The following is a 23490-nucleotide window of genomic DNA, read 5'->3' on the forward strand; positions in this document are numbered from 1 at the left end:
GTTGTCACCCTTAGAGGAGATGGATTGCAGGGTACCTTCATGGAAGTTTTCATCAAGATCTCTCAGGAGGATTCAAGGGACATCCCTGTGTCCATAAACAAACTGTTCTGCATGCCTTCCCCCCCCCTCCTCCTGCCCCCGCCTAACTCTAGACGGGAATGAGAAGCAGATAGCACCGCTACCACTCTTGGTTGTACTGCTTCCTCTTCTAGCACAAGTAAATTAATGAAAAGTCAAAACCTGTGTCGTGCTAATTTGGGGGCGCCATCCCTGGAATGGGAAATTTATTTACACATTTACCTGAGGTTCCTTCCCCTGCATTGGGCTCAGCTGTGTTCAGTGGCGGGATGGGCTGGACTGCAGTGGAGTCAAAAACAGCTGGCTCACTACACAGCAGGTTTCCCCAGTCACCTGTCCCTCCTCCTTCTCTTACTCATCTACCTCCCCCTCTTTGCTGTTCACAGCAGGGGCCTGTGACTCAGGCTCCTTGGAGGTATTCATGGTGGTGTGTGAGGCCAAGGTGGGGTCTCTGCCAAGTATAGCATGCAGCTCATTGTAAAAGCGGCAGGTCTGTGACTCGGCACCAGATCGGCTGTTGGCCTCCTGCCCTTCTGGTACGCCTGCCACAGTTCCTTGGCTTTCACATGGCACTGCTGCTGGTGTCGTAGCCCTTCTCTTGCATCCCCTGAGCAATCTGCTCCTAGATGTCCACATTTCTATGGCTGGTTCGGAGCTATGCTTGCACAGCCTCTTCTCCCCACAGGCCCAGTAGATCCAATATCTCCTGTCTACTCCAGGCAGTAGTGCCACTGTAGTGCTCCTGTGCCTCTATAGTGCTTAAGTAAAGACATTCCTACGCCGACGGCAGAGCTTCTCCCATTGGCACAGTTAATGCACCTCCATGACAGGCAGTAGCTATGTCAGCAGGAGAAGCCTTCCCGTTGATATAATGCTGTCTACATGGGGGATTAGGTTGGTATAACTATGTCACACAGGGATGTGGATCTTTCACACCCCTGAGCAACAGTTATACTGATATTGGTCTGTAGTGTAGACCCAGCTTCAGTGTCTCTATTCAGTCCCAGACGTGAAGAAGAGCTCTGTGTACGCTCAAAAGTCTGTCTCTCTCACCAACAGAAATTGGTCCAGGAAAAGATATTACCTCACCCACCTTGTGTCTCTAATATCCTGGGACCAACATGGCTACAACAACACTGTTCTATCTAGAATTATTTTTATGAGAATTCTGCCATTCCCACACTTCAAAATATTTTGTGCCAGCAGAGGAGAAACAATCCATTGGTCAGCAAAAAAGAACCCCAGACAAGGCAGTTGAATATAAATGTATTGGACAACTGAGATGCCTACTCCAATCTAAGAATAATAAATAATACCTTTATACTTATATAGTACCTTTCACGCAGACGTATCCAAAAGAGCTTTGGGATATTTAAAGTCATTTATAGAGGAGAAACAATGAATTATTGACCATGGTTAAGTGGATATTACTTCAGAAACTTAGTAGAGAAGAAACAGATACCTAGTTATGATACTTTCTGTAACATAATTTACATTATAAATATTGAGTGCCAAGTACTACTGCATAGTCTGTGCAACTTAATGTAGAAACAATTATGGGAGGAAAATGAAAAGCAAAAGTCTCCTCAGGACCTCAAGTGGGTAAATTTGAAAGTGTTCTGGTTTCAACAGCAGGTTTATGATGGCGAGTTAAGCTGTCGCAAAAACATTTTATTTTCCAGTTGTATATTTTGCAAAGGATCCTTATGGGAAGATATGAAGCCTTTCTAGTTTTATTTGCTCTCAAGAGCAAATAAAATAAAGTTAAACAAGCAAGATGGCACAGCATAATTCTGCTTCTCTACCTATTCTTTTATTCAGTGGATAAAAGGGACTTCATGGTTAAAAAAGTGCTTTTTATATGATCTAATTCTGTGAGAGGGATGCTTGTCAGGCTAAGGCCAAAAATATGTGCTTTGTTAACCCAAATCACAAACACATATTTTAGAAGAAACATTTTCATGACGTAACAACAGAAAGAATGGTCTATGGTGAATGAAGGGCAAAGTGTACACAGCATGGGACATATGACTTGAAGGGAGCTCTTGGGTCATTAAGTCCAGTCCTCATTAGCACATAAGTGTTAAATAGTAAATTATATCTTAAAATTCTTCCGTTTTTATTAATCTAAGATGGGGTTAATAGCAGAGGGAAGGAAATACTTTTAAATGTGATTTTTAACCTAATTGTGTCCCTTTACAAATGGCATTTGAAACATACAGCCAGCATTCACTAACAATAAAATGTTCTAAATAATTGTGAAACATAATTTTAAAGGTTAGTGGTGAAAGGCCTGCAGTGCAAAGGAAATGTCTCCATTTCCCATCTAACCTCATGTTTGTAAAACTAATTCATTCCATTTATGTTACATTCAGTTTTGGTACAGTATTTTCCATAATGTGACAATACTGTGCACTTCTGAAGCTCTCAGAGCACTTTACAAACTTGTTTTTCCCCATGAAAATGTTCAATACCTAGGTAATAACATTCTGCTTCTGTAAATTCCCACTTTAGTTTGAATTGAATTCATGATAAAGATGGAAGAGATGTATTATATTATCCAATCCACCCTTCTGCCACTATAGGATTATCCCCTATGGTTTATTTTCTATTGTTTTGACCAATCCATTTTAAAATGCTTCAAGCAATGCGGCTAGGTTATTCCACAACTCAATAGGTCTTGAGGGCTTGAACTGGGAAGAAAAAAAATATAGTGGTACTTTCCTCAAACTCCACCCCTAAACCAAGCTCTGCCTACCTCAGATACTAAAATGGGACACCACTCAGTAGATTGTGCAGATATTCAAAATAAGATCAGTTGTGCTCTGTTGGGTCCCTCAGGCTTTTTGCTTCTCCTCAATGGAGTTTTGATACTAGGCAGAGCCCAATTAAGGCTATACCGGTATACTATACCAGCAATCATGCGCTTCTACTGTGGATGCAGCTTGTATCAGCAAAACTGTGCTTTTGCTGGTATAGCGTACACTACACCCCTCCCAAGTGAAATAGGATATTCCACAAAAAGTGTAGTTTTGCTGGTATAACTGAATGTAAAACTAGGGGCTTTTGATAGCACCAGCTAAATTAGTCACTGATTACACCCCTTACTAACATAGCTAAGCTGGCAAAAGTTTGCAGTGTAGACCTGACCTACACTTTAGGCAAATGCTTTAGGGTCTCCGCTCCCAGTATCATGCAATAACATCAAAATCTAAGAGCTTATTTCAAATGAAATTGTTTCTTGTCCCCAGGGTTGCAGAAAATGGCTTGAAAACAATTACATTGAGTTAATGATGTTTCTTTCCGTGAGTCTGCAGGCACCCAACAGCACCCACTGAGCCAGAAAGGAAACTGCATAGCTCCACACTCATCCCCAGAGCAGGCTAGGCCCCCACTGCTCTAAGGAGAGCTAGTTGAGGATGACTTAGCTACCCCATTAGACTCTACAGGATTGGCTCCTGCTTCGTGGGACTCACTAGATGCCCTCCTGTGCTCCAGTCCTCCCCTTTGACACCCACAGGGCAATTTTTGGGGAAAAATGGTACTTTCCCAAGTGCCACTCATTCACGGCACCAAACTGAATTGTAGATTGTGCAGCTCTTCATAATTTGATTGTCCCCCTCCTTTCTGACATGCTTTGAACAGCAGTGAAATAGTCAACAATGTTGACAATTAAAGGCAAGGCATCTCAGTTACTATCTCACAGAGGTCAATGGAGCAGCTTAAACCTCCCAGAGTGATTGTTTCAGGTTGTCTGCAGACTCGGCCAGACATCACTGCATCCTTTACATGCTGTACAAGTTGTAAAGGTTTTCATTGCAATCATGAGGGCTAGAGGGTTTCATTATTATTATTATTCCAGTGAAAACTGAAATTCTGGAGAAGAGGTTGGCAACATTTTTTAAAAAAAGCACTGGGTTGCTGATCTGGCCCAGTTCCATCCCTGGGACTAGCGTTAATTAAAGAGTATGTTAAAAGAGGGCTGATGGGGTGACACAGAGGAGGGAGGCTGTAGATTGTATCCCATGGCTCTGAAGGGAGAGGGTCAGGTCAGGGAGGAGCCAGGCTGCCAGCTGCACTTCGCTTTGGTCTCCTGGGTGCATTGATCCGGCTTTGAGCTCCAACCTCCTCCGCTATCAAGCAGTAGCAACTACTAGTGCCCCTGGCTGCCCCTTCAGGCTCAGGGGTTGCAGCCCCTGATCGGCAGCGGGGGGCATCTGCCCGGGACCGTCTGTCCAAAGGCAGTCCCGCCTGTGACGGGGGAGGGGGAGCGGGATACGCTGCTCCAGCCCATACGGGGTCCAGTCCCCAGAAGCCCGCCGGGACAACAGTGGCTGCAGCTCCGCACCCCCATCACAGCCCCAGCGGGAGGGAAGGCAGGACGGAGCCCCGGCAGGCAGAGCGGGCGCGGCCAGAGGCAGGTTGCAGCGGCCACCCCCCCCAGCGCCGCTCCACAGGGCTCCTTTGTGACGTAGATGAGAGAGAGAGAGAGAGAGAGAGAGAGAGAGAGACGCTGCCTCCGCGATGATTGGCCAGAGCAGGGCAGGGGCGGGCGCAGAACGTCGCTGTTTGGGTTTAAACGTTCCAGCGGGAGGGGCGGGCCCAGGCGCTGTTTACGGGGGGAGGTGGCGGCGGCGACGACGACGCCGAGCGGGGTCTCTCGAGCGGGCTCCTGGGAGCGGCCGCGGCCCGGCCCCGGCATGGTGCCCGCGCGGCCCCGCGTGAAGAGCGAGTACATGAAGCGCTTCAAGGAGCCCAAGTGGGAGTCGTGCGGCCCCTGCTACCAGGAGCTGCTGCACTACCGTCTCAGCCGCCGCCTGCTGGAGCAGGCGCACCGGCCCTGGCTCTGGGACGGCTGGGAGCCTGACAGCAGCGGCAGTAGCGCTGGCTCCCCCTCGCCCCCCAGCGCCAGCTCCCCGGCCGCGCAGGAGGCGGCAGCGCCAAGCGCGCCCGGTCCCGGCGGCAGCAGCCGCGTTGGGGAGTTGGGAGCAGCGGGGAAGGCGAGCCCGGCGGAGCCCCTGCGCGCAGCGGGTAGGTAACAGGCGGGGCCGGGGGCGGCGGGAGCCCTGCTCCGGAGGGGTGGGCCGTGACTGCCCGTGGGCAGGTGCTCCGTGGTATGGGGCTGGGAGAGCCAGGGTGGGAGGTAGGCGTCAAACCTTCCTGCTCCCCCTCTCGGGCTGCTCCTGGGCGCGTCGGGCCGCCCCTGGGTCGCTGCTAGACTGTGCCGCTCCATCGGCCATAGCAGCCTCCCGCTAGCGGGTTTCGGATTAAATCCCCCCTCGCTATCCCCGCTCCGGGCGGAGCAAAGGGAAGGCGCTTCCTGCCTTCATCTGCTCCTGGCCTGACTGATGTAAGACCCGGGCCTTACTGCTCGCCCGTGGGTGGGGGAGAGGAGAATCTGCTACACTGCCCCCTTTGCTTCTCTCTTGTGGGGGGGCCTCCAGCCCTGGTGGTCCCCGCTGTCGCTCACAGCTTTGCGCAGCAGGAGAATCATGTGATTCTTGACAGCTTGGCTGATTCCCACAAGGCATCACTGAAACTGATGAGGATCCGGGTCCCTTGTCACCCAGAGCAGCAAGCGTTTTCAGTGCCCCACGCAAAAGGTGCAGGAGCAAACAAACAAAAACCAAACAATCCCCACTCTCCTGTGAATTTGTGCCCATGAATGTGGTGATTTGGTTCCCAGAGCAGCTGCCCTGAAAGCCTGCCCTGTGAAGGTCTTGTTAATTTCACTCTTTTTAAAGCTGTTACTGGCTGGGGCCTGTTGGGAGGACTGCCTGTAGGCTCAGACAGATAACGCTGCTTTGGTTATGCTCCGTTCCCATTTGAAAGGCTTTTTTTCTGACCCATATTTTTCCTTTTAAGGTTTAAATTCTGCAGGAACTGACTATGTAGGTCTCCACACTTGACATGACCACTTTCCTGCTTGTGGAGGGTGATACACAAATAGGGTTTTTTTTAGCCCCCTGGCTCAAGCGATTTCTGTTTATTTGCAGCCTAGTAACTTATTGTTTGCTTGGAAGCTGAAGGTCTAGCTGTTGACTCCTCCTTTCATAATTCAATACCCTTTCCTAAAGTTTCACCCTAGATTTCATAATACCCTTTACCTGAAGGAGGCTAACCACAGAGCACACTGTACCAATTTTCCACACCACCTTGCTGGCTTTTCCAGTTGCTTCTGAGTTCAATTAAAGGTCCTGGCCCCATTATAATTCTTAAGGAGCTTGGACCAAGCTACCTCTGTGCCTGCCACTTGGTTCCCAACCCTCCTCCAAGACCCCTGTGTTCATCAACTGGACGAACCCAGAGTGAGGCCACTGGTAGCTGGAGACAAAGTATTTTAGGTGCTAGTCCATTACTGTGGAACAGTTTGCCAAAGATCAGCTTGTATTCTAATCTTCCCACCTTCAGAGCCCAGTGCAGAATGCAGTGTTGAAGTTTATTCGTGATAACAGAAGTGGTGGTTTGGAAGGGGAAGTAAGTGCAAGTATACCTGACTGTAGCCTAGGCTCTAGTCTGCTTGAGTCCTTTACTTTTCATTTTACCTTCTTTTCAGTGCCTAGATACTACTGTGATGTATTTAGAAAACTCCAAAATTAGGAATGTGGAGAGATTTTATTAAATTAGATATTTTTCTTTGAAATATAGAGAATAAATATTTTGGTTTGTGAAAACAATGAGGCTTGGTGTTATGTGGCACTGTAAATAATTGTCTTAACCCCCCCCCCCGTGTCTTTTTCCTTTGAGTCCTATCTGTAATGAAGTATAGACAATCCTTGAGTCTAGTTTATCCTAGCAATAAGAAGACTACTGAAAACAACAGCGTGGGATGTTAAATTGCATTGTATCATACATTTGTAGCTCAGGGAGTTCTACAATTCCAGGTTAAGTGAATGTCTGGCATGTTTCATAAACACAATAACCTTGGAAATTGAAGCTCTGTGCACCATATGGGCAGCACCTGTGCACATCTTCCTGCTCTGCCCTGCTGATGTGTCTTGCATACCCCGGAGAGGCTACTTCTAAGGCAAGTGCAGCTGATTCTCATGCTCATTCATTCCTGATCTGTCAAGACTGCCATGCTAGTTGTGATAACTTGCTATGTGGACCCTTACCCATTATCAACTCTTGTCACCCAGCGTTGTGTAGTAACTACTTTCGGTTATCACGGAACTGTTCTGTATTATAGTCAGTCACACAAGTGCTAAGTGTGATTCGGGCAGATACCATAGGCCCTAATCCTTGGGAGTTCCTGAGCACTTGACCCTCCCATTGCAGTGAATGGGTACCTGGCACCTGCAATACCTCAAAGTCCGACTCTGACACATCTACAGTATACTAACGTAAGTAAATTAAGTAAAAATATGAAACTCAAAATGGAGGATGTGATGTACAAAAACTTAATAAGCAGTCATACCATGTATATAGATTTATTAGGGCATCTATACAGTTAAGTGCTTTGTGAGGCAAAACACTTTAACCACTGAAGTTCCGCGTATTCCTTTTAAAACTCCTTTTCTTGCAGCACTTTTTGTAAAATGAAGGTGGTACTGGAGTACCAGGTGTATTGGAGTACCAGGTACATTGATGACTGTAAATCATGAATTGTCATGACCCAGGCTAGTGGGAAACTGTAACTGCGGCATTTGTGGAGCATCTTTAAAGAAACAAATTGTGGCAGTATCTCTCATCCTGACTCAGTTACTTATGTAAATTGTTGCTATGGTATCAGTGTATCTTTATAATTACATAAGCAGTTTCTGTGGCAAAAAGCAGCAGCAGCAAGGAAGGCTACATGCCAGTTACTGGAGTTTTGAGAACATTGTAACTTTAAAGTATGTTTACATGGCACACCATTGATGGTGGTATGTAAGGTGTGTGTAGCTATGTGCTGTTGTGAAATCAGGCTGTGTTGACACTGCTGTGTGTACCTACACATGGCAATGAAAGGCTCTGGTACGGGGAGGCAGTGAGGAAAAGCTCTGGTAGAGGGGAGCTGCTGGAGACTTTCCTTGTGGCAGGGTTGCTACTAGAGCCTTTCCCCACAGCAGGGGAGTGACAGAATATTACACTGCTAAAAATGGCAGTGTAGACAGTGAAGGCACTGGTTGGGCATGTAGAGAGCCATGTAGGATATGTACTGACAAATGTCAATACTGACAGGTGTGTCTTTACTTCAGCATCTACACTGCTATTTATACCTGTGTTGGGGAAAAGAGGGGCATGTAGTGTTGCTGTAAGGAGTCTACAGTGTAGACCCTTAGATTCAAGCCGGGAAGCCACAACTTCTGACATTGGTCTCTATAGAAGATATTCCATGAAGTTATCTATATAGCTGCACTGGGTAGCAAATTGATAGACTGGAGGCTGGCTCTCTGGTCATTCCTCACAGATGGATTTTAGGTGATCTTGATAGACAGTTGCTCATCTTCATTGGGAGCCCTCTTGTGCAGGACCCTATAGAAATCAATCCTCTTCCCCCTCCCCCCCCCCCCCCCCATCACTAGTGGATATCATGAGCTGCTATGGGTTCAAGTGCCAACAGTATGTTTACATGGTTATACATATCCTTCTCCAGCTGGATCAGGCTTTACTGTTGCTCACTGTCCTAATGTGTAGCAGAAATAAGTATTTGGATGGAGACAGCTGGTTCACATTTCAACCTGTGTAATATAGCACTGATTCTGATGAGCAGGGGAAACAGCAGAAACCATGCCTGGCTCCCTCTGTAGCCCCTCAGTCATGGAAGATAGCACAGTACAGCATCTCCATAACAGACTCCTACACAAGGATCCATTCTAGGTCCTCTCCTTGTCAACATGTATGCTGATGACCTGCCAATAAGTACATATATGTAGATGACCTCTCTCGCTGATGTGGGTGACTATCTAAACGATATCCAAGGGTCGCTTACCCAGGACATGAATGCTTTAGCTACTTACACTAAGGGAATCTAAGATGGTGGTAACAACTTTCCATCACCAGACCAATCAACCGCTTCCAATCTGTGTTGAGGATTGTTCATTCCCTTTTCAGCCAGTTGTCACTCATTTAGGAGTCAATTGGACCATAGTCTAACATACCATTCCCATCTAGAACACTTAAAGAAAAGATCTCCTCCTGCACTGCCTTGATCCAGAAGCTATCAGGAACCTCCTGGGGAGCAGAGGCAAATGTTCTACAAACATGGGTCCTAGTGCTGATATTTGTTCCAATGGAATATTTTGTAGCAATGTAGCGCTGAAGTTGGCATACACCTTGTTAGTTTAGAACTGCACGCAGCCCCACATTAACATCTAATTTATGTTTTGTGGAGCTATATGAGCCAACATTTTGATGAGCTGCCATCACCTTAAAACTGCATGGAGGGCTTTTGACTGATGAAAACAACCTGTCACACACGAGGCTGACATGGTTCCAATAGGTGCAAATAAGCAACACACACTTCCCCCAAGATCTGCCTGCTTCCAGGAGAAGGAAAAAAAAAAAACACCTATGGTTCCTGCTGACTTGTCATGATTGACTGCACAACATCCATTTGTGGCAACTGTTCATGCACTCATGAGCCTTAGCAAGAGAGTCTGAAACGTAACTTTTCAAATGAGATTTTAGTGTCTCTGCATAATTGCAGAATAAGGTTTTTTTTGTTCTTTTTTTTTTTTAAGGAAAAGTCCCTCTCCTCTGGTCATGCTGTGAACCGTTATGCTGGGTATAATATACAGTAGCTCAGAACTCCTATTGGTCACTCTGTTGAAACCCTCCCCCCCCCCCCCCATTTCATTCTTTGCTTAATGCCTATAATTTTCAAAGCACAAGGAGAGGAAAAATTATCAAGAGGTAGTATCTACACTTTCCAGCCACTTCTCTTGGAAAATTTCATTACAATTAGAAGTGCTGTGTGGGTAGCTAAATATCAGCATTTTCTTTACTTAGCTCCTCCAAGCTTTGTGACTGGCATCCACCCACACACTGCAGTTATCTGATAGGGCCTTACCAGGACATGTGCTTGTTGTTATCATGCAGTATACATTTCTTTTCTTTTCTCTTTTCTGTTTGTTTTCGTTTAAGAGCTAAGACTGCAACTTTATTCATTAGGTTAGTTTTGTACTTAAAATCTTGTGCTTTTTTTTTTAATATGGCTATTGAGATTTGTGCATTCCTCGTGGCTAGCACTTCTTGTTCGAATTAGGAATATTTCACTGCTGCAGTGACATTTATGGGGACTACTGCTTCTTCCTTCCTTGGTCCTTTTGTGTAGCAGTCTTTCCCAAAGAAATTAGATTTCAGTGCTGGATGCTTAGTGCACGTTTTAAGACTTATCGCAATAGAAAGTTGTCACACAGGCTTATGTTCATTTGGAAGGGAACCACTTAACACGAGTTGTGGAGTGCCAAATAAAGATCCCATCCACATGGCCTTTGTCAACTAACTTGAAAACTGTTTCTTTCCTTAACATCCTTAATGCATCCACATTACAAGTTCTATAGAATCATAGAAATGTGGGGCTGGAAGGGATCTCAGTCATTTAGTCCAGCCCCTTGTGCTGAGGCAGGATCAAGTATACCTAGATGTAGAAGGTTCGTGCCGGGCTCAACCCTCCTGGGTAGGAGGGGAGCCACACCGACTCACTACCAGTGAACCTTTAACCATCACCTCACTCCCTGTTTTTTCATTAGTTGTCCCAAGAAGTTACTTGGTTCCTGGGTCCAGTGGTCCCTCCCGCTAGGCTGGGGGAGGGGCCTTTAGCAGTGGGCGGGCAAGCCCACCCACCTCCCAGTTGATCAATATGGACTCACTACCAGTGGAACAAACAACCAGTTAGTTCAGGGCTCAGGCCCTCAGGCAGGGGCTGAGCAACAGTCCAACAGTTAAGGAGCTCAGGCCCTTTGGGGCAGGGGCTGAGCAACAATATAACAGTTGGGGTAAGCCCAGGCTCCTACACCTGAGCGTTGGGTGAGGGGGAAGCCTGCCACCCATGAGCGGGGGTGGCGGGGGGGATGCAGGCCCACCCACTCCACTGCGTCCCAGCCCGGGGCCCTAGCAGCGGCCGCTGCCACTGAAGGTCAGTGGGGTGTCCTGACCGAAACACACTGACATCGGCTCATATGTGTCTGCAGCCTGACTGGGGTCGGCTACCCCCGGGCTACTTCCAAGTTCCCCCTCAGGGCCTACCTCGTCCGTGGCCCTGGGTCCAGTCCAGTCCACCAGCATGGGCTCCTCTCGGCCGGGGCTTGGCGGCAGGTCCGGCAGCTCCTCGGGGAAATCCAGCCAGTTGCACTCGGGCGGCTCCTCCGGGTAACAGCAGGGCCGGAGGGGCTCTGGTGGCCTCTCACCTTCGGGGTTGGTATGGGGGAGTTCCAACGGCTCCTCCCAGCGACGGGAGCGGATGGGCTCCGGTGGTTCCTCCTCGTAGTGGGCTCGGGGCAGCTCGGCCTCGGAGGTCTCCCGGCCGCGAGCTCCCTGCCGCACGTCTGCTCCCTGCGGTGGCTGGGGCCGCACTGAGCTCTGGCGGCCGGCCTTTATACTTCCTGTCCTGCCCCTTGACTTCCGGGGGGCGGGAACAGGTGGCGGAGGCTCCACCCACTTGGGTGTCTGTAGGGGCACTCCCTCTGCTGGGCAGGAGGGGAGCCACACCGACTCACTACACTAGACTATTTCTGACAGATGTTTGTCTAACCTGTTCTTTAAACACTCCAATGACTGGGATTCCACAACCTCCTTTAGAAGACTATTCCAGTGTTTAACTTCCCTTCTAGTTATAACGATTTTCCTAATATTTAACCTAAATCTCCCTGGCTGCAGATTAAGCCCATTACTTCTTGGCCCATTTTCAATGGATATGGAGAACAATTAATCAACAGTTGTTAGCATATTTGAAGACTTATCAGGTCAGCACTCAGTTGTCTTCTCTCCAGACTAAATATGCCCAGGTTTTAAACATTTCCTCATAGTTCAGGTTTTTCTAAAGCCTTTATCACTTTTGCTAATCGCCTCTAAGCTCTCTCTCCAATTTTTCCATATCTATTTTAGTGTGGCTCCCCAGAATTGGACACAGCACTCCAACACCAAGCAGGACATCTATCTCCATGTCTTACATACAACACTCCTGTTAGTACATCCCAGAATATTAATCTTCTTAGCAACTGCATCATACTGACTCATTCAGATACAGGTTAGGTGGTAGTATTGCTGAAAAGTTATTCCCCATATTAAAAAAACCTGTCATAAACAGGGTTCTGGTGTGGAGGTGATGATGGCACTGCAAAGGTCACTGATGGATATAGATTGGCATCTCAATTTTCATCCTCCTTAAAGAATCCCCTGTTGCCTCTTACACATATGGATGTGTCAACACGAGGACTTGTTCTGGTTTTATTAAGTGTAATTTTTACTAGTGCAGGTTCTTGTGCAGACAAGGCCTGTGCTGGAGAATTAGTCAAATGCTATATAGCTGTAGTGTGACCAATCCAGAGTCAAGTTGCTTAAAGAGGTGTTGATCTGATGATAGTGCTGTGCTGGAGAAGAGGCAGGGAAGAATGACTGCTGTTGACTGTGGAATTGTACTCCGAAGACTCTTCATCCTGTACTTGATGTGTATGGAGGATATTCTTTCTCACCCCTAAGTTCTTGTAGCCTTCCATGCTGCCCTTTCGTTTGTGAAGCTTTGCAGGCAAGCGTATTACTGAATTTTTCTTCTTTTTGTAATGTTCTTAAACTTCCCCCTCTCCTGTTGACTTCCATAGTCTACTAGCTACTCCAACCTTGAGCTAGATGAATTTCCCCCATTCCATATGGAGTTCAAAGGTGCTAAGAATTAGGAATAATGCGACACCATATCAGTTTGCATATACTATCCCACTTCCCAGGCAGTTCATCTCTATTGGCTACATAGTTTGTGTTCTCAGTTTCTGCAGTGGGCAGATGTCTTTGAACAAGCTGGCAAGCTGTGGCAACAACCTATGGCCAAAACCACCAAGCCTAAAAATAATTTTGACTATTTCTTCTTACATGACTGCCTTTTCCTGTGCTAGCTAAGTACCCAAACTGTGCTAGAGTTTACATGCTCAGTGAAATCATAAGCTTGCTTGTGCAAGTTGGGTCCAATAGGAGCTCTATCTAAAGTATGGGTATCTCTTTACCTTCAACCATACACATTTTAAAACTACAAACAAACCAAAACACTCCATTAAATTTTCCACTCTTGATTAATTTTTTTATTGGCTTGCTCTCACTTCCTGATTGCGGGTAGGTCTCTGTGCATAGTGTTGGCATCTGGAGAAAGGGAGCAGAAGGTGAGCTCCCAGTCTACTCTACAGCGCAAACCTGGCATGAGTTCATGAGTCTTGGGGTGGGGGATGCATGTGGTGCTGCCCACCAGGTGCCATTGTGGGGTTTAAAACTGGATGCTTGGGAGTAAGGGCTTAGCCTTGCATTTGGGCATAGAGACCACTAACAGGATGTACTTTGATTTACACTGTGATCGTTGTCTTCAGAACAGTAGAAAGATGGCTTTTATTTAAAGTAGAACTTGCAGAATAGTCTATTCTGAGGTCCTTCCATAATCTCCTCTTGTGCCCTGATATTTTTGTCATTAACTCTTTTAAAACAGTTTGGATTTTACTGTAAATTTCAAAGAAAAATTTCCCTTATGCATATTTGTTACATTTTTGCCCATCCAGACCAGTAACATAACTCAGGGCAGGGGGAGAGAGATCTCTCTAATAAATAAATAAATATATATATATATGTATACACACACACACACACACACACACACACACACACACACACATTTTTTCATTTTCTGGGATGGAAACTGTCTTGTTCTCTTACAAGAAAGAGGGAAGCCTTCTGGCATTTGAGCAAACTTTCTAACAGTTAATTGATCTGTGTACTGAGAGCCAGGGGTCGGTGTCATAGATAGAACCTTGAAAGGCCCTTCTTGAATGCATGTAGAACACTCCTTGGAACTGTGCTGAACAGGCTGCGGAAAAATCCTAGTGTCCACTGTGCATGGTCAACAGGTGGTGCTGCAGGCAGGCAGACTAACATCAGGGACAACAGCAATGAGTTGCTAGTCTGAGTGGGGATGTCTGGAAAGGCTGAGAGGAAGTGGAGCACAATAAACAGCTGTGGAGGTGGAAGAGCAATGCGAACACTAGAGCAGAGCTGCCAGTTAGAGTGGAGTATGATGGAGAGTAGCTGATGTCAAAAGCAATGTCTTGGGAGCAGTGCACACAGTTGGGCATGCTGGAGGCAGGGCTCAGTTTGAATGTTAGTGATCTGATGGAGGCAGGGGAGAATGAGCATAGGCTTTCTAACTAAGCTTAGGTAATTTGAAGGCAAGCAATAGTCTAACTTTTTCTTGCAAAGGCAGATTGTGAAATAAAACTTGATTTTTAGGAGCAAGATGGCTTCTTCAACACTGAAGTCCTGCAGTGCTGGACAGTTGAATTTGCTGGCCATTCTTTCACTTGCATATTAAGTACACTAGTGTACAACAACTTACTTAAAAAAACATCATCAGAAAAAGAGAACAAACCCTCAAATACCTGTTTAAAAAAATATATATAACTCTGTTGGCTTTTGGTGTTTTGAAAGGAATCTGCAGAGAGCAGTATTACAGGCTCTGGGCCAAGCATGGCACAGTGTGTTAAGTGGGACACTTAGACATAAGACTATTTTGGGGAGCGTGTTTTCCCATGAAAATATCAGCAGGATACAGTTGGCAAAAGTGTGTGTAATCAGGAAGCACAAAAGCTTTCACGAGGAAGCCTAAATTCAAAGCCACTTTTGTAAGGGTAGATGCTCCTATAGCGTGAGGTCATATTTCACATACTCTGATGAAATCTGTCGCTATCTTCAGTGTGCCTGGTAGAGTTTAAATGCCATATGTCAATGTATTTGTTGGCTACGTGGAAAAAATTGCAAGAAGATGATGGAATAGGTAGGCTAGGGAGTCTGTGGAAATGCTGTTGATAGACTGAGTACCATGAGGGCCATCAAGTGCTACTAGGTGGCTTTGGTCACACCCTTATATTGAGTGCACTTGTTTAAGTATTTGATACTTCATGTCCAAAACTACAGAACGACTAGCATACTCCTTATACCAGTCTGACACTAACGAGGGGAAGATGTTTTGTATAAACGAGACTTAATGGGGTGTATCTGCAGTCATGCAACCAGGGGCTGTTCCTCTTCTCTATCTTTCAATACAACTTTAGGAAGAGATTTTTTTTTTTTAACTGTCGTTCAGGCACGTAGATGTATGCGGTCTTTGTTGCTAAATGTTTTAAAGACTAACTGATTTCTTCTTTTCCCTTTAGAGAAAGAAACAGAGGGAGACAGCCAAGAAAAAGTTGCAGAACAGACATTGGTAAAAGAAACTGACAAATCAACCAGCCATACAGGACAACATCCAAATCGAAGTGCCTTGTCCAGTCGGAACGATCAAAGATCCGCTAAAAGCCCTCAAAGGACAGATGCAGCAAAGGAGCATAAACATCCATTTGCTTTATATGGCTGGGGAGAAAAACATACAGATACAGGGAGCCAGAAAACTCACAACGTTTGTGCTTCTGCTTCAGTGCATGAAGTAAGCAAATATTTATTTATTTATCTGTATGTCTTTTATATATATATATATATATAAAATAAAAAACTTTTTTACAGTTTAGTTTCCCCCCACATCTATAGGGAAAGAGGAATAATACGGATTATTTATAAATAAAATTCACTACCCTCTTATTAACCTTCCTTAACCTGCATCCAGGACTACTTTGGGGCATTAATGTCTTGAAAAGTTTTCCTAGCTTAGTCCTGCTATGCTATTTTGTCCCTCTGTATTAGTCAGAAGGAATGATACTTTGGGAGTGGTGGACTGAGAGGCATTAGGTTTGAAATTCCTAAATCCTCTAGAGCTCCAGGCCTGAATCCTGCAGGACTCACTTGGCCTTAACTTTTCCAAGTTTAGGAAAACTGAGTTCCATGTAGTGTGTTCTTTCACTTAGGGCAGAGGACAACTACTGTTTATGCATGCAAAGCTAAGGCTTAAACAGCAAAAATCAGCCACTTCCTAAAAAATTTTGGGTGCCCACTTTGACACCCTGCAGGCCTGACTTTCAGGTAGCACTAAGTACCTGCCCTCTGAAACTCAGGCTGTTGAGGTGACAAACTGGGCATCTAAAAACATGGGCACCCAAAATCACCGATCACTTTTGGAAAATCTTGCCATAAGTACATCAGAATGGCTCTTCTAATAGATACCTTTCCTTTCATTGGCTTTCACCCTTTGCCCCAGTGTATTAATGCATACATTCTTTATATAAATTTCAATTCAAACTCGAAGGTTGAAGTCATACCAGTGGTTTGAGTGCATGGTACCTTTCAAGAACATTAGAATTTAAAATATTCCAGGAAGTTCAGTTAAGGTTGCACTCTTCAAACAAGGAATGCAACCTACCTTGATTCTACCCTGAAGAAAATCAAATTCACAATCAAGCCTTTATTTCAGTGACGATCACAAGAACTAAAAGGCCTTGGTCTTAAATGTAGTGGTTGTGCCACTTTGTCATACACTACATAATAAACTTCTTCCTAGTCAAATAGTATAGTGAACGCACATCCCATCCCAACCCTTCCCTCCCCTCCCTTCTTCATTAAGGGCCTGCTCCTGTGAGATGCTGAAGATTGGGTCGTGTTATCTATGTAGATGCCAATTATCTGATTGTCATTGGACATGATTGTCTCATTATAGAGCTTGGGTGGGGATTTTGGGGTGGGGAGAGCAACTGCTCATGAAGAATCAAAATCTCCTGTCTGAAGACTCCAAATGAACTTGGACCAATACTTTGGTCCCATCACTAATTTTTCAAGCACAGAGATTACTTCTGTAGCTTGTACTGTAAGAAAACCAGTGACTAAGGGTACGTCTTCACTCAAGGGGGGGTCGATTTAAGATACGCAAATTCAGCTACGCGAATAGCGTAGCTGAATTCGACGTATCGCAGCCGACTTACCCTGCTGTAGGGACGGCGGCAAAATCGACCTCTGCGGCTTCCCGTCGACGGCGCTTACTCCCACCTTCGCTGGTGGAGTAAGAGCGTCGATTCGGGGATCGATTGTCGCGTCCCAACGGGACGCGATAAATCAATCCCCGAGAGGTCGATTTCTACCCGCCGATTCAGGCGGGTAGTGTAGACCTAGCCTAAGTCTATAGCTGGTTTTGGTTGGATCTAAGAATACTGCTGTAGTTCTCACACAACTGAGGCTATGTCTGCATAGCCTCCTAGTGTAGACGCAGCCTATGCTGACGAGTTTTTCTGCTGGTGTAGGAACACCCCCACCCAAATGATAGCTATGCCAACAGAAACACTCCTCTGTCAGTACAGCTGTGTCTATACCAGGGCTTTTGTCTGCATAGCTGGTCAATCAGGGGTATGGTTTTTTTTGTTTGTTTTTTTTTCCCCCCCAACACCCCTGATATAGATGTGCAGATAGAAGTTTTAAATGTAGACTAAGGCCATGTCTCCTAACTTCTAAACTGCCAATCACTTTCAAAAGGTTTCAGACTAAATGACCCCTTGGTGCAGCCTCTGATTAATGCATAGTTCTTTTTTTCCCCAGTAGTGCTGAAATAAGACAAAGTGGATGAAATAAATGTACCCTCACGGTCTGAACTCCAAGAAAGAAAGTCTATCAGAAGTGGGCAGTTAGCAGCAAGTGTCCCAAAGCAGGCAGACAGGTAGACTAGCTCAAGCCTAGAAATGACATAAGTGGTTCAGCTATTGATGAGTGAATTCCTCTGTGTCTATCCCTTGGAAGCTGAGTAACGTTATGAAGTTGTAAATGTTGAGTCTGATAGTGTTGCTGGCAAGTAAAACATTGTCTGAATAACAACTCATTACTCCAAAATGGTGACAGTTCTGACTGTTGTAATGCACTTACAGAATGGTTGACCTTGTTTGGACCTGAGCCCTTTATTCCTTGTTCACCCAAAACTCCTGCTCAAGTCAACGGGTGTTTTTGATGCACAAAGACTAGGTCTCATCATTGGAATATGTCCAGGCCTGATGTCCCATGACAGTGGACCAAGGGTATGGCTATGCTGCATAGCAAACCTGGGTCTGTGGGACCCATTCTTTCCAAGCTCACATGCAAATTTCCACACTGCATTGCTATGTGAGTCTCGCAGGCATGCCGATGCATCCCCACTCCACTACGCAGACCAGAGTTACACCCGAGTCAGACTTTGAGGTTTCTGGGGCATATTCCAGGTTTCTCAGCACCCTGGGTAGCTACGGACACTCTAGGGCTTGGTTCATCATGTATTGTGGGAGAACATCTCTGCCTATCCTGTGGAACTTGACTGGAGCCTGCCAATGCATCCAGGCAAGACGTTTTTGAGTCTGCATGCTCCTAGCATCCAGAGTCATTAACTTGGATCCAGCACTGGAGGAAGACCTTCAGCTCACATTCTCTCCTGTTTTGGGAATTGGGCAGAGCATCTGAGAGATACTGATGGATGTTTTGGCAGCAGTAATTATCCTATTGACAGCATCTCTTGGCAGGAGGTCACAGACATGGCAGCTGCAACTGACTGAAGCTGCTCATGTCTATTGTCAGTCACAGGTTCCCCATATGTAGGCTGATCCTTCTGGAGCAGGACCAGAAGCACAGATTGGTGGGATCACATCATGCAGACCTGGGATGACTAGCATTGGTTCCAGAACTCTTTTCATGAAGAAGCAGATATTTCTGAAGGCTTATGATTAAACATCTGCAAGTGGGTAGTGGTTTGTGCAGCTGCATAATCGCTCTACATATAGGGCCTTTATGTACAGAGTGACTGTTTCCTCACCCCCTCAGTCATGTTGCCTTTTAATTAGGTGTAACTATTGGCCACTTAGGTCTGCTGGGATATGGTATCACTTTGTTCTCAAATACATGTGTTCCAGAAGCATTATTCCAGCAGGTTTTTGGGATGCAGGGGAGGCTATGACCAATGCCTCTGAAAATAGGTGCAAACCTATATTTTATTGCATAGCAGCCTGCATGAGCCCCCCAAATCAACTTTTTGGAAGTCCACATATTAATCATTCTTAATATAGAAAGACTTGCTTGTTTCCCCCCCCCCTCTATAGCATGTTCCTTAGGTTCTACATTCTACAGGATAGACTTATTAGGCTAATCTTGGGATACTCGTGGATGCTGGCCAAATTATGGAGATGCTGGTTGTGAGTCCGTAGTTAAGGCTGAGTTCTGTCTTCCTCTTACACTGAGGTTCTATCTTTGCTTTATGAAAAATGCAGTATATCCTCTCTGAACCTAGAGCACTTAGAGTACACCATGACATTCTTTTAAAATGTATAAGCAAATCAGTTAGTTAATTTTAAAACTCAAGCTAACCGTGGGTTCTAAGAAAGTTTTGCTGTAGTCTTTCCTCTTTTCTGAATGATGATAGGAATGTTATTCCATTCCTAACTTTTCCATATAGTTAAAGCTCGTGGAGATCTTGTGCATAATTACATTTGAAGAAATTAGGCTGTAATTAAGCTACATTAATTATTGTATTTAACTGTTATGATTCTACAGGGTCAGTTCAACAACTCGGGGGACTCTGAAGTGGGGCTGTTCACACAAGCCAACCATCAGCCTTGCTCTACACCTTATTTGCATGTAACCATTCTACTGACTGATTAGTATGAGGGAGACTTGACACATCCTCCTTCAAGGTTCTCCAGCTGCCTACTAGCTTGGGCGTCAGTGCTTGAAAGGTTCCCTATGGCTCTGAGTACTGTTGAGATAATTGAGGAAAGGAGTGCAGGCCCAGATGTTGGGACTTGGGGGCTGGCTCCCATTTCTCTTTTACTTACTTTTTTGGTCTCCAAATACTGCCCTTTAAACCAATATGTCAGTTGCAAACTAAGGATCAATTTTGTGTAAGTACAGTATGCTTTGGACTGCTGTGGTGTACTGGTGAATCTGTCCTTAAGTTAAAATAAAAATAAGCTTGTTAATTCATTTTCAAATCAATAGAAATATCTTATGATTGCATTCTTTTGGGTTTTGGTGTTCGTGTATGATTTTTTTTTTTTTAATTTTTAAAAACCAAAAATTCCAAGAGGAAGGAAAAATTAAGTTATAGAGATGTACTCAACTGTAACTCCATTTTAAGGGTGAACTAAAATTAGAGGGATGTTATAATTTTTAAAATTCACAGTTAGGGTTACACTTGACAGATTCAAACATGTTAAGGTATAGAAATGCAAACTCAAGACTCCCAAGCAACTTCAACTCTACCTTGGAGTGAAATCATGAAGGGAGGAAAAACAGTGGGGGCAGAAATACCAAATGTTTGTAAAGTTCAGTTTCATCTAATCTGAGACCACAAACACTAAAATGCCTCCCTTTTGTGATTAGTGGCAGCAACATGTATACCCCAGGGTGTTCTAGAATCTCTTTGGAATCCTATAGTCATGTGGAATCAAATTGTTCCCTTTGACTTGGGGAGTGAAGGTTGAAGGTCAATTTTTAAATAACCTTTGTTTTCTTGAATAAAAATTAGACTTCTTACTCTTTCCACAAAACTGACTGTAATTCTAAATTCTTGATAGATTCATGAGTCTGCACTACGAGCAAAGAACAGAAGGCAAGTGGAGAAAAGGAAGTTGTCTCAAAAGCGAGTGCGCTCTGCAGATGTGGATCGAACCTGGAGAGTAAAGCCTTCCCTGCCAGATAATCCCTGGATGACTGAGTACATGAGATGCTACTCAGCAAGAGCTCGGTGAATCAAAACTTGCTTGGACATCTTTCTAAATTAAAAAATATTTATATTAGATCAGGACATTGGTGCAAACGACTTATGCAAGGTTTTTATAGGGGGTTTCCAGCAGTCTGTTATAATTGTTTGTATTTTGGCTACCTACCTCATCAGTAGAGTGTAGAGCTGGAGCCATAACATTTGAAGATGTTTTTAAATATAGTTCCTTAAATTTTTAAATATTTCTCCTTTTCTGAAGTCTTTTTACGAGGCATTTCAATGGACCTTTTGAGACGATGATTTCAAAATACTGAAAGTCTAAGTAAATTTTTCAAAATCTTTTTTAGAATTGGTTCATTTCACAAACTTTCAACTGCCCCTTAAAAAAAAGGGGGGGGGGCTTAACTCAAATCATGTGATCATGGTGGTGTTGGAAAGCTTTCCTAGGGTGTGGTGTATGTGCCATTGCATTATTTAAAATACTTGATTCAACACCTTCAAAATACCATGTAGATTACAATATCCAACCTGGAAGCCAGTGGCTCTGGTACACAATCTGAGACACAATGAATACCGGCCTAATGAAGACAGCTGTTAGGGGTTGTCTGCTATATATTGGAGACTTTTTAAAAAAACTTGGTAATATTTCTCTAAACTTTCAGTAATTAGTGAATCATGCAGATATTCTTCAATTGAGTTTCATTGCTGTTTTAAAATGTCAGTGGAATAGATTAATATGATCCAGTTGTTGTGGCAATTTATTTTCCAAGTGAGAAGTCACTGGATTAATTTGCGATTACTGTGACTATTACACCAAATGACTGATGTAGACAATCATTATCTGATGGCTGTTGGTCAATAGACAGTTGCTTGCTGTACCACTCTTGACCTGACAACATCATACTGAGCTAGTAAAAACACCCATTTTATGCTTAATCATTTTGATACCAGCCTCTCAATGGAGACTGTATATATTTCAATATACTTTGACCAGACACCAGCTGATTCATTAGTGAAGTCTTGTTTATTTTTAATGTTTTGTATCTGGAGAGTGGAGAGAGTGTATTTCACTGGTATGCATTCCATTTGGTTTAGTATGGTTAATACTTAGAGGTTTTAAATTTGTAGAACAATTTTGATAAACATTTGCAAATGAAGTTTTCATGGGGTCATATCTGTCCTGGAGGCATGTTCATAACTCCCTGCCAAGGGGAAAGAAAATAAACCCCTTAGTAACTGGAGACTAATGAAATCTGTGGCTATTTTTACTTGGTTGGCTGTTTTTTGTACAACGTAGGACTGCCAGTAATTGATGTTGGATCCTCAATTTGTTTTACTCAGTTGTTCTAAATGGAATTCTTTTAGTTTTGTAGTAAATGTGAGCTTAAACAGATCCTTGCAGTAGCTGTGCGCTTTTTGAGATCTCTTTGAAGTGTGGTGGTGGTAATGTAATAGTTCTGAGGTTCATTCTTTTACAGGCTGCTTTGGGATCATGGACATCGCTTGATCACACTTAACATTTCAGATTTTTTTTAAACAAGACTTTTAAAATCTATTATGAGAAATGTTATGCCCCTATTATTGGAAGTGCAGTAACAGTGTGTTTAATGCATTTGACCAGTCTGCTTAACTTCACTGTAGTGAAACGCAGAAAATAAAGTAAACAGCAATAAGTAAACTGGAATCCAAAAATCTAAGGTTAGTAGTAATATAGGAGTTGGTGTGATTCAGTCTAGAATAGTCAGGCTTTCCTCAATAAAAGCCTGGCTGAAACTAGCCAAATTGACTGAGCAAGCATGGCTTTCATATTTAAGTTTCAAGGGATACTATTAGGTTAAATAATATTTTGAAAGTTGTATGTCACTGAGGCCAGAGATGATTAAAACTGACTTATTAAATCCTTCTGTATTTTAATAAAACTAAGACATGGCCTCATTTTCTGGCTTTAAAAACTTTTCACTTACAATACAATTACCAAAAAATCAAAACATCGAATACATTTTATACAACTTTCTACAAGCCTAGCCCTCTAAAACTAGTCACTAGAGTTTTTTAATAGACAGACCATTTGCTTTTCAGAACTAATTTCTGTCTACAGTTGAAAATATTCTGTAAATTTTATTTGTGGCTAGTAACTGACTAAAATATGCTGCTTAGTAGATCTCCCTTCCTCCAGATCAATGCCCAGTGTTGAGGACATCCTAGTCCATTGCATGTCAATTTTTTTTAAACTTTCCACTATCGGGGGCCTAGTTTACTTTCCCTCAAGATATATCTGCTGTAAACATGGTCTAGTTTCACATGTCCTCTTCTGTTCTCAGGGTTAATTTGTCTCCCCTAGACAACAGCACAGAAGCTCCAGTAGCTGTATGTTGGCAACTCTATTGGATAAACAAAAGTGGTGGTGCCTATTTCTCCACTGACTTCACTAAAAACTGCTTTTACTCAGAACATTGGGTGCTTCTCTGGCTTTGCTGGAATATTTTGAAGTACCTAATATTTAGTCTTTCTGTTCCATACTTTCAGTGCAGATATCAAATCAGCCAAACTACTGCCTGGGTCTTCTAGGTATTTAAAGGTTCAGTAGGTTTGCTTAAATATCCTATATAAGGTTTATGTCCTACTTAAGCTACAGCATCAGTTTCTCTGTT

The 23490-nt window shown here is 44.1% G+C and overlaps 1 protein-coding gene across 1 annotated transcript; it reads left to right on the forward strand.

Moving 5' to 3' along the window:
- The first annotated feature begins 4778 nt into the window (after nt 1-4778).
- CCSAP (centriole, cilia and spindle associated protein) lies at nt 4779-21576 on the forward strand. The gene is made up of 3 exons (XM_065401923.1): nt 4779-5109; nt 15405-15673; nt 20694-21576. Exons 1-3 carry the CDS (start codon nt 4779-4781, stop codon nt 20865-20867), a joined length of 774 nt encoding a protein of 257 aa, XP_065257995.1. The 3' UTR covers nt 20868-21576.
- The last annotated feature ends 1914 nt before the right edge of the window (nt 21577-23490 follow it).

Source organism: Emys orbicularis, chromosome 3 (assembly GCF_028017835.1).
Source record: "Emys orbicularis isolate rEmyOrb1 chromosome 3, rEmyOrb1.hap1, whole genome shotgun sequence".
NCBI classification, from domain to species: domain Eukaryota; kingdom Metazoa; phylum Chordata; order Testudines; family Emydidae; genus Emys; species Emys orbicularis.